General features: G+C 35.4%; 1 protein-coding gene across 1 annotated transcript in view; it reads right to left on the minus strand.

The window, feature by feature from the left end:
* Positions 1–2465: 2465 nt before the first annotated feature.
* The window catches only part of GRAMD4 (GRAM domain containing 4), a 47507-nt gene continuing 38514 nt past the window's right edge, over positions 2466–11458 (minus strand). The window contains exons 13-18 of the mRNA XM_015832145.2: positions 10715–10869; positions 6682–6829; positions 6059–6152; positions 4617–4701; positions 3634–3702; positions 2466–2749 (exon numbers count right to left, since the gene is read on the minus strand). Coding sequence (XP_015687631.1) covers positions 2648–2749; positions 3634–3702; positions 4617–4701; positions 6059–6152; positions 6682–6829; positions 10715–10869 — 653 coding nt within the window. The 3' untranslated portion in view covers positions 2466–2647. The remainder of the gene's footprint in view (positions 2750–3633; positions 3703–4616; positions 4702–6058; positions 6153–6681; positions 6830–10714; positions 10870–11458) is intronic.

Here is an 11458-nt window from a genome sequence, read left to right on the forward strand (position 1 = left end):
CACGAAATCTGTGTATTACAATTCTGATTTAAGTTATTAAAATGTTAATCTGACATAATGCTTATTTTCCCATCCTTACACTTACTTGCTGGGATTATGCCTGGCAAAATCCTTATTTGTTTAAAGTTTTATGTAGCCTACAGCGTAACATTTTATATAAATCGCAAATGTTAATATAGAAATGCATTACTAAAAAAGCTGACATTTTACCATCACTAACTTTTTCCCCCTGTTACAGTGATAGATCTCAAATTGTGGGTTACAAGCCCCAAGCGGTCATCAGCAACTTTGAGGATTCTGCAAATGTTTTGAGTATGCAAATCAAGATCACATTAAGATGTTGTCTGATCAAGCTAACAGCAAAGTTAGGAATTATTTATTTTGAACAGTTGCTGCTATAAAAGGCAAATGTTAATCCAAAATAAATATGGAACAAAATATGAGAGCAACTATCTCAAAGATGAAATCCAGATTTCAAGGGTCATAAAGAAGAAAACAAATTTATTCTTCCCACTAAAATTATAGTTTGATAGCTCTATAATTTATTTCCAGCGAAAAGGTTTTATGTTATAAAGTTGTAATATTTTCTCATGGTTTAATTCTATATGGATTGTATTTGTATATGAATTGCATTTTAATTATTAAAGATTAGTGATCTATTTTTGCCCTACCCTAAATCCAGTGAAATCATGAGTTTAATTCACCATGGAGAATCATATATAGTAAATTCATTTAATATTTTAGGGGATCACATTACCAATGAGTTGAAAATCTCTGTATTACCTTATAGAAAATATATGAGCATTCTATTAAGCCTTTCAGATACTGATTCTAGATCAATACTTAATGTGTGTTTTAATCCTTTTAAGGAGAAACAAGGTTTTCTCCACACATAAATCAGTTTGCTAAACTTTTCTAGCATTTATTGCCCACAATTTTAGTCATGCTTCTGACTTTAAAAAAAATTTTTTTTTGCAAAAGTCCATCTTCTTATGACATCTGAACATATAATAATTAAGATTAATTCAGCCGCAGTAACATGTTACATGCAAACGCATGCAACAGAGCCAACAACAGAATTTAAAGCAAGGGATTGGTTTGGGAGAGACTAGTTCATAGCACAGAAGCAGCCTCTCTGTTTTCCTACCTGACAGTTCCAATCATATTTGTAAACAATTGACTCTACGTACATAATAAAAAGCAACTGAGGGGATCATTTGGAGTAGAATAGATTCCAGGATCTACTGCTGCTCTGTTAAGGGCCATCTACCATATTTTCCAGCGTATAAGACGACCCCCGACTTTTGAGAAGATTTTCAGGGTTTAGAAAGTCGTCTTATACGCCAGAAAATACGGTAATCCCAAACACTGACTTTGAAATAAAAGAAACCAAATTTAATGTATTGTGGCCATCATTATAAAATATTAAATTGGTATGTGGCATTTTAGCCATCTACTCAATTTCTTTTCATGATTAAAGGCTACCAGATGCAAAGTTAATTACCACAAAAGTGTAGCTAAAGCTCTCAAGAAACTAAAATATCAATAACTGCTAATTAATGTTTGTGCAATACTAAATTCACCAAATAGGAATACCAAAGAAAAGGTATTATGGACATGTACAGAAGTAACAGCAAGATCCAAGGGTTTCATCAACATTATGTTGATCCAATGTTGCAGCACTGCTTTTTTTACATACGTATGACGTTTCAAAGTACTACAAAGGGTGCAGAGCTTGTAGTAGTACATGATGCAACACTATTTCCATTATTCCTCCCTCACTCCAATGAATGCATTTTTGACAACTTTAAACTTTATGTTTATCCAATATTTTAAGGAAAATACAGGATAATGCAGCATGCCAAATAATTCTAAGAAGTTGCTTTTCTACTGAAAACACTGGGAACATTTGTTATGCCAACACAGTGACATAAAATAAATGACAAAGCAAGATATGTAAGGTAAGCCAAGAAGAAGTGAGCATACCAACTCTCAAAGGACTGAAGATTAACTGCATCTCCCAACTGTCTCTAAACTATAAATGTCTTTTGAAAAGATACAGAAGTCAGTATGAAAGTTTCCTGGAAGCACAGCTTCAAATACTCATACTTTCAAATATTATTTACACCTCATTTAGGAAAACCAAGACCCCTCAAAATCATGTTCTTGACCGGTTTTGCCGAGTTCAATCACAAACTTGCACCCATTCGTGTGTATATAGTAATGCCACTGAAATCAATGGAACTTGTGCAGTGGGAGTGTGCAGAACCGTAGCGAAAGGAATATCGTATGAACCACAGAGTTCAGGGATGTCTAATTAAGACAAGACAGTGTCCTTCAAGCTAATTTTGCTAAGAATCTTCCTAAGCTTTTTAATGTCAGTGAGCAAACATTAAAAGTGCTTAATGTGCAAGGCTAACAGTGCCGATAGCATTTTCACTGTTCTTTTCTTTTATTACAAAAAACAGTAAATAAAAACCAACAGAAACCATGGAAGGCATGTATAAAATACACTTCTGTAACATTAGACATATGCAACAAAGAAAATTATTGCAGGACTGATGACGAAGGATGTTCCACCTTTTTATTCACTACTGGGTGAGTAAAATTCACGATGTTTCCTATAAAAACCAGCAAGGATGATATACTAGCTTTCACTGGCAGATGCTGCAGATGTTATCTTCACATACTGGCTGAAAATAGTCTCAAAAGCTTCGTCTCTGTGTATCATGGCACCAAACACGAGTGGCTTTCAGGTGGAAAGAAAAAAAACCAAAGAAGTTCAATAAAAGAATGACTAAAATGTGAACATTCCAATACATTAGTAAAATTTAATAGCAGAACCCTATACAGTACCCAAAAGGATGTTCATCTCAATTTTAGACTTAGTTAAAATAGGCCTACTGGGTATTTAGATGGAGCAGTGTTTCTCAACCTTGACAATTTTAAGGCATGTGGACTTCAACTCCCAGAATTCCACAGCCAGCATTGCTGGCTGTGGAATTTTGGGAGTTGAAGTCCACATGCCTTAAAATTGTCAAGGTTGAGAAACACTGAGGTAGAGGATGTTCCAGAGAACTTTAAATCCTTCCCTTGTCCCCAAATGCTACACTGTTTGGGGCTGATTTCTGAAAGCAAATGTTTTTGAAATTGAAGCGTTGTGATCTAGGGTCAAAGCAGTCTTCCATTTTGGAGCATTTTCTTCAAGAAACTACTGAACTGACTTTGGAAGAATGGAATGTTTTGACATGGTCTGGAAAAGGAATGGGGCACTCCAGAGTTCTCCTCAGTATTATGTTCCCGAATTGGAAAATATTCCATGTACATGCCTTGTCTACTCTACTCTTCAGCTAAGAAATCCCCTCAAAGGGCTGATGGATCAGTAATAAGCCATCCTTCCCATCATTCAAACATAAAACTACAAGAGTTACAGAAAAGGATAAAAATGGAAGAAGAGAGAAGAGGAAAGGCATTGGTTTTATTTTTTTCATTAAATAAAAAAATAGTTCGTTAATAAAATGATTCATATTTGTCAAACCAAGGAAGTGCTCCAAAAGGGATAGAATCAACATTCCATACAGACAAAAGTGTCAGTGATGGTAACCAGTATGCAAATGAAATATGCATGCTTACTTTTTGCGTAGATGGTGTGGATACTGCAATACCCATCCCAGATCCTGGGAGAACAGAAAGTACTTTGTACTAAAATAAACATTAAAAAAACGTGATTTATATATTGAATACTTTCACATGCAACAGAAAAAGTAGATTTAACCAGCAGGAATTTAAACCACAATATCTTATCTAGCCATCCAAAACTCATAATAGATGCATTAAAAATAGTGTGTTATTATATAATGTAGAATAGCCCACATTTGAGATAAGCGTTTCTGAATATTGCTTTCGCAGTGGAGGAAAAGGAACAAGTCTAAGTGGTATTGCTATTATTACACATTATATGTATATATATTCCAATATAGACAGTCTTGAATTAAATTTAATCCAAGAAAGGAAAAGAGACTTTTGATCAGCAGAAAAATTAATTGATGAGTAGAGGTACAATATACTATGGCTGTACATACTTTAGCAATCAACTGGAAGATCTACTTCAGGCCTCATATGAGCATATACTGTAAGCATAGCAAATCACCAATAGTCATTAAGACAGTTCCTCTTTGTTTTCAAGGTTCTTTGGAATCTTGAAAAATCTTTGGCAAAAAAGATGTAACTTAGCTCTTTAGGGCAACTAACATCTTTTTTTCAGGCTTGCATAGAAATATGGGGGAAAAAATAACAGTTTGTTTAAAGAATAGCACAGAGGAGAAAGTCTGAAATATTTCCCCCAACTTATTTTTGAGGCATGAACAGTCCTACAGCTAATGCTAAATGGGATCATAGATTTTTGAACCTTATTGTCCAGTGGCAGCTGTGAGTGGATGTGCCCTTTAGTCCTAATCAGTGTTAGTAAATTATATTTTATAGAATTTCACTGCATCCATTTGCTATTTAATACAGCGTTTTAAAAAATAGATTTTTTTTACCATGACATGATAAATAAGCTTCTTCAACATAAAAGAAATTAAAAGCAAAACACTGAAGAAATATCAAGTACTTACCTTTTGAATATCTGTTATATCTGCAAGTTTTATAACTTTATTTCTTTTAGATGAACCAGATTTGGAGCTTTCAAAGCATAAATAGCTAAAGGCAAGGAAAGAAAGAACATAAACAAAAAAATGATTTAAAACACTGCCATTGAGATAGATAGATAGATAGATAGATAGATAGATAGATAGATAGATAGATAGATAGATAGATAGATAGATAGATAGATAGATAGATAGATAGATAGATAGATAGATAGATGGATGATAGGTAGGTAGACAGACAGACAGACAGATGATAGATGATTGATAGATAGATAGATAGATAGATGATAGATAGATAGATAGACAGACAGACAGACAGATAAATAGATAGACAAGACAGACAGACAGATGATAGATAGATAGATAGATAGATAGATAGATAGATAGATAGATAGATAGATAGATAGATAGATAGATAGATAGATAGATAGATAGATTTAGTTACATTTTGCATTTCTAGACCCCCATCTCCTTCAAAGAGAGACTCTGGGTGATGCACAGTATAATATCAACATATAAAACAAGAATAAATTCAAACTTTAAAAACCTAATGATTATGTATGTATGTATGTATGTATGTATGTATGTATGTATCGTACTGTAAGCCGCTCAGAGTCGCTTTGGATAATGAAAAGGGCAGCATATATTTTAATATTTATATGCTGAAGCTGGGTACCTTTTGTTTTATCCAATTAGTCCAAACTACATATTTTCTGGCGTTCTTACCATTTCACATGGCATGCCTTTATCGTTTTGTTTTTTTTTCTTTTTGCCTTTGAGGCAGTGTTTTTACTCCTGGCACCTGCAAATTTTTTTGGCAAGGTTTTCCAGAAGTGTTTTGCCCTTGCTTTCTCCTTTCAAGGGCTGAGAGAGAAGGACTGGCCCACGATCGTGCGGATGGCTTTGTATCTAAAGCAGGACTAGAACTCACAATTTCCCAGTTTCTAGCCTGATGCCTTAATCACTATACCAAAGTGGCTTTCTCCCTTAATTACATATTACCTGTGAATTTGTCCTGGTGCAAAACAATAAAGATCTCATCTAAGGAAATCCCACTGAAAGCAACCCATTTTTTTTTACTGTGCCTTGTATAAGGCTCTTTTCCATTAACCTTTATATTATATCTCAGTCTTGCTTACAGAGGCTTGTGGCAAGCATCTTCAACCTCTTCAATAACATTTTTATAAATTCACCAAAAACCTCTGAAAGTTATTTTCTTCAAAATTCTTTTTTGTAGTTCATAAAAAACACTTAACTTCCCCCACCACTTAAATAGAACTATCAGATCGGGGGGGGGGGGGGGATATGGACAAGAATAGAAGGTGCAGGGAAAATAACTCCCTATCGCCAGCTAGTAATCCTCCAATTTTTTGCAACCCAGATCTGCTGTAAATCATGCAAACACTTACTTTTCAGTAACATAGAGAACTCCATTCCTAATGTAATCAGTGGTTATCTTCCTATCTCTGTTTATCAAGCAACAGCGCCAGCCATTTTCACACACTATAAAATAGTACAATTATTCCATTTTACTTTTACACAGTAAGCAGCTGTAATATTAGTATACAGTATTTCAGATACAGCTAAAAATTCTATATCCAGAATTGGCAAACAAGCTCCTACAAAGAAAACATTTTCATAAAGGAGTGAAATCTTCAATAAACTTTGATTTATGTGATAAGTTTTCTTTTTAATAGTCACCAAAAGCAACAGAACCTAAATCTTGAAAATGCATACAAACTCTTCTAGCTGTGAAGTAAATGTTTCAAGCTGGGGTAAAGTTAGTTCTCTCACAAGTGTATGCTCCATTTCCTCACATTTATACTTCAACAAAGGTCAAAATCAGCCATCCCACTTGCACAGTAAATCTGTTGACTGCAAGATAAAAGATTAATATTGACCTGCTGTCCATGGAATCTAACAGTAGATTGCATTACGATGTCAATCATTTCTTAATAATGTTACTTTATGGGCCTTAAAAAAAATCTCATTACTTAATGTCCACCTCCAAAGTTTAGAGTTGTATGAATACCTGCCAATGGACGCTCATGTTCTGACAAGTTAAATACTTCATGGAAGTTTCCTCTCTTCGTGCTGTGAAAGCGACTGGTTTCCTCATCTCGATTCATTCCTGTTGAGGCGTTCGAACCTACATAGCTTCGGGTTGCTGCTGTTTGAGGCTGAAACAACATAAACTTGGTTTACTAAACACTTGTAGAAATCATACAAGCTTCAGTTATGTTATCTTCCCTTTTCCTCAGGAAATGTCCTGCTTCAGTGCTAGAAACCCATGTCTGATGCAGCTGCAATCCCTCTCCACAATATCCAGGGTTGATCAAGCTGTGAATGATACCATCACATCAGGCTGTGAGTTATAATTAATATAGTTTGCTCAGACTCATCATGTGATACAACTGCTCAGGAAGGTGAATTCCGACAAAGCTCTTTCATACATAAGCAGTTTTACTCAATGCAGGATCTTTTCTAAAGGCTGCCATGCAGAGCTGTACTCCTTCAGCTACATCCTCCACAGGACCATATATTATGTAACTAGTTGTGTTGTGACCCAAAACATTGCATGTCCCTGAGGTTTTGATATCCTTTTGAGGGGTCAGAAAATGCATTTTTCATTTAAAAAACAACAACACCCAATCTCAACTATCAGAACTTCAGAGAGGAGCTTCTCATGAGGTTGCAGGACCTGCCACCAATAAAGAAACAATCTGGTATGGTGCAATTTAAAACAGTGTAGCTATATACAGTATGTTTCCAAAAGCCGTAAGTAGAATCTCATCAAACTCATAAAAACAAAGAGAGTCACTTGGCATGATTTTATTTTGCAGCAAATATTGGTTAGCGGGGCTATTACAAGATAGGGAAAATAGGCGACAATAAATAGCAGATGTTTTTTAGATGGGAAGTACCATTCACATCTAAAGTCTATTTCTATTCTATCCAGCTTTTAATAAGCATAAGCTCAATACTGATGTTGAATATACACAAGTAGTCCTTGACTTATAACCATTCATTTAGCAACTTTTCAAAGTTACAATGGCACTGAAAAAAGTGATTTACAATCGGTCCATTGGTCATGTAACCAAAATTTGTGATTGGCAATCAACATGTATTTATGTCCGTTGCAGTGTCCTGGGGCCCTGTGGTTTCATTTGCAACATTCCCAACTGGGATGCAGGTTTTGTTTAACAACCATGTGATTCATTTAACAACCGTAGCAGAAAATGTCATGCAATTGGGCATGAGTCACATAACAGTTCTGGCCCCAATTGCGATTGTAAGTCGAGGACTACATATACCAATTCTTTCCTATTCCTTGGCATTGTAAGGAGGAAAATGGTAGGGCAGAAAAGCATAAATTGTTTTTTTTCAAGTTGCATTTTGACCCATGGTCTCCAAAGCTTAATTTGCTGTTTTGCATCAAGTGGCCATTTACTTTTGGACACAGCAAATATATTCAGAGGGATTCCAATGTACACAGTTTTAAATTTGGGGTAAGAAACATGTAGGCTTATGAGTGCCAACACTCCCAGCTGCCCAGACAACTAGATTGGTCTATCACAACATTCTTTCATTTCTGCATCAAACATTTTTCAAAGTACTGTAATATGCAAATCATTACAAGCAAGAGAACTTTCATGATTATTCATTTTGAAGTTCTATCATATTGTTAATACTGTTGTATGCTTCTAGAGTTTTTTTCTATTAATTAAGCAAAGTAAAACTAAATAAAACAATAGTTATATAAAAGCTCTGCCACATCAAGTTTATCAAACCATGTCTTCAACTAAATAGGGAAATACTGAACACTTTGCAAAATTGATCTACTAATAGTAAAAACAGTTTCTACATGTCTGGATCTTTGGATTCAAATCAAGACCAATTACTATAATTACTACAAATGTAAACATTACAATCAAACACATTTGCATATACACCAGAGGTGGGGAGAGATAGCGGGAGAGAGAAAGAAACAAATTGCTGTTCATTCTGAATACAAATGATCAGCTGAAAGACAGAACATATTCCACTCTAAGATCCATACCTTTTCATGACCTGACAGCTAGCAGGAGGAGAAAACAAACAAACAAACACAATGTGATGATGACAAAATAAAAAAAGCAAAACCTATTTAATTGTATCATATGCAGAATAAAATCACGACCTGAGCGAGTTGGCAAGACTTTTTTGCATACCAAAGGACTATAACTAATAATTGTTTTTTTCTCCCTAAAAGATATCAATGGATAGAGCACAGTTTTTGAATTTTATTAAAAGTATGCCTGCCCGGCTAGATGTTCCCATCTCTGGTTCCTGATTTGCTTTGCACAGGTTAGTGATGTTTAATAATTTCTCAAATGATTATTTAGCTAAAATTGATTCACGAAAATATTTGAGAGTGTTCTGTAGTATTTTTTTTAAAAAAAAGAGAAATGATTTTAAAAGGAGTGACAATCGGAATGAATTTAACTTTGCTTTTCACTTCTTTAATAATTTGGCACTAGCTGAATGAGGTAAATTGCGGAAGTTACTGACAGGGGCTTTAGTGGATCTCTTATACTAATAACAAGGATTGAAACATATCCATCAGGAGATCATTGTTAAGTACGTAGGAGCCACTTTAAACATTCAGGAAAAAGAGTCTGATAAAACATCTTCCTGCTAGTACCAAATATGGATGGAAAAGAACAGGGTTTCTTTGGATCCCCAAATCCCCCAATTATATCTGTTGTGCATCAAGGAATTCATCCAGCCATATCCTTCCTTCTGAAGCTGCAGGACACGATTTCTATCTAATAATCACATTGAATTGCTCGGCTTTCTATATCTTTCGTGAGCACAGTCCACGGAGCTGCTCTTACTTCCCATTAGAAAAACCATGAACGGAAGACAGGGTGGGAAAGCTTCTTATTGTCTATTACAGGGGTCTTCAAACTTGGCAACTTTAAGACTTGTGGACTTCAACTCCCAGAATTCTATGAGTTAAAGTCCACAAGTCTTAAAGTTGCCAAGTTTGAAGACCCCTGCTCTATTATCATCACATGAAATACTGACAGGGGGCTGAGACCTATCATATATCTTCCTTTCCGTTCCTTTCTATTCCCTCCAGTTTTAAAGGCTGAGAAGTTTTCTTTAACTTTTTCTTTCTGCTATACCTAGTTGCATATTTTATATGCATGTTCTCACTTCAAGATAGCACAAATATATATTTTATTGTAATGTGTATTTTAGCTACCACATTTGGAAGGTGAAAGAAACTATAACAGAGACACCAATTATTTACCCCTGATTTAAGGCTAGAAGTATTTCATTACTTTAAAAGAGAGAGAGAAATTTCCATGTTTACTATGTGTTATCTGACCGCAGACAAACCTAACATTTGTTCAGGACATACAGGAAGAACTCTTATCTTTCAGCTCTTAACAATGTATTCAATGTCTTAACAACTAGATTATAGCTTTAAGAGTGAAGCACAAAGAAGCAGTTATTGGTTTCTTAACAAGTCACATGGATTAAATATGCAGCCCCAGAGTGCTAATCTGGCTAGCTGCTGCATTTTTATTCCTTAAACATAGCCAAGATGATCATTACTTCACATATGTGCAATGATTACAAAGCAAAGTTAATAATTAGTTTATGTTGAACAATGGCATTAGCAAAGTCAAGTTCTTAGCTAGACTTTACTTGTATACACCAAATCTACTTTCCCTTTTTTCTATGAATTCAAGTATTGTTAACAACATATTACAATATTTCAGATGCTGTCAACATTTCATTTTTAATTAAAAAAAACCTGGGCACTGTCTAAATTTTTTTTAAAGTCCTTTTTCCATTGAACAATCTCCTACTTTAAAAACATAGCATTCCTATGCCTGAAGATTTAAGAAAGAAGTTGGCAGACAGGAGCAGTAAGCTATTAGTACATGGGAATGTAAATATTGGATCTGAATCATGAATAACTAGCTCTCTATGTGCTCTGCTCGATGAAGCTACACAGATGGTGTAGAGTTGTGTTACGGAAAAAGAAACAGGAAAGAAAATGGATTTACCCGTCTTGATACTGTAGCATTAGCCCTCTCTTTGAGTTGAGGATCCGTAGGCAAATTCAGCCATATGATATAAGGAGTATCATACTTTGCTCGTAGTCTTGGACAACGTTTGAAGACAAAATCAATCAGAAAAAACTTAATTCCTGCATAAAGTCCTGCATAATTAGAAAGTCAAAGATTGGAATGAGAAAAGTTTCAGGACTGAAATATGGAAACAAAAATATACGATAAATATTAATTTGCAAATACAGGTAGTCCTCCACTTACGACCACAATTGGCCCTAGAATTTATGTTGCTAAATGAGAAATTTATTAAACAAGTTTTGCCTCTTTAACGACTCTTCTTGCCACATCTGTTAGGTGAATCACTGCAGTTGTTAAATTAGTAACATGGCTATTAAGTGAATTTGGCTTCCCCATTGACTTTGCTTGTCAGAAGATTGCAAAAGAGGATCACATGACCCCGGAACATTGCAAATGTCATAAATATTGCCAAGTGTCTGAATTTTGATCATGTGACCATGAGGATGCTGCAATGAATGTAAGTACATTTCCACCCCAGGCCACCCCAACGATGCCCTTGACGTGATGACCCGTTGCCTGGAGGCCGTACGGGTCTGGATGGGGAGGAACAGACTCAGGCTCAACCCTTCCAAGACCGAGTGGCTGTGGTTGCCGGCGCCTCGGCATAGTCAGCTGACTCCATCGCTGACTATAGGGGGTGAAATTTTGGCCCCCTCAGAG

This window comes from Protobothrops mucrosquamatus, unplaced genomic scaffold (assembly GCF_001527695.2).
Source record: "Protobothrops mucrosquamatus isolate PMUCROS unplaced genomic scaffold, P.Mucros_1.0 scaffold_308, whole genome shotgun sequence".
Taxonomy (NCBI): Eukaryota; Metazoa; Chordata; class Lepidosauria; order Squamata; family Viperidae; genus Protobothrops; species Protobothrops mucrosquamatus.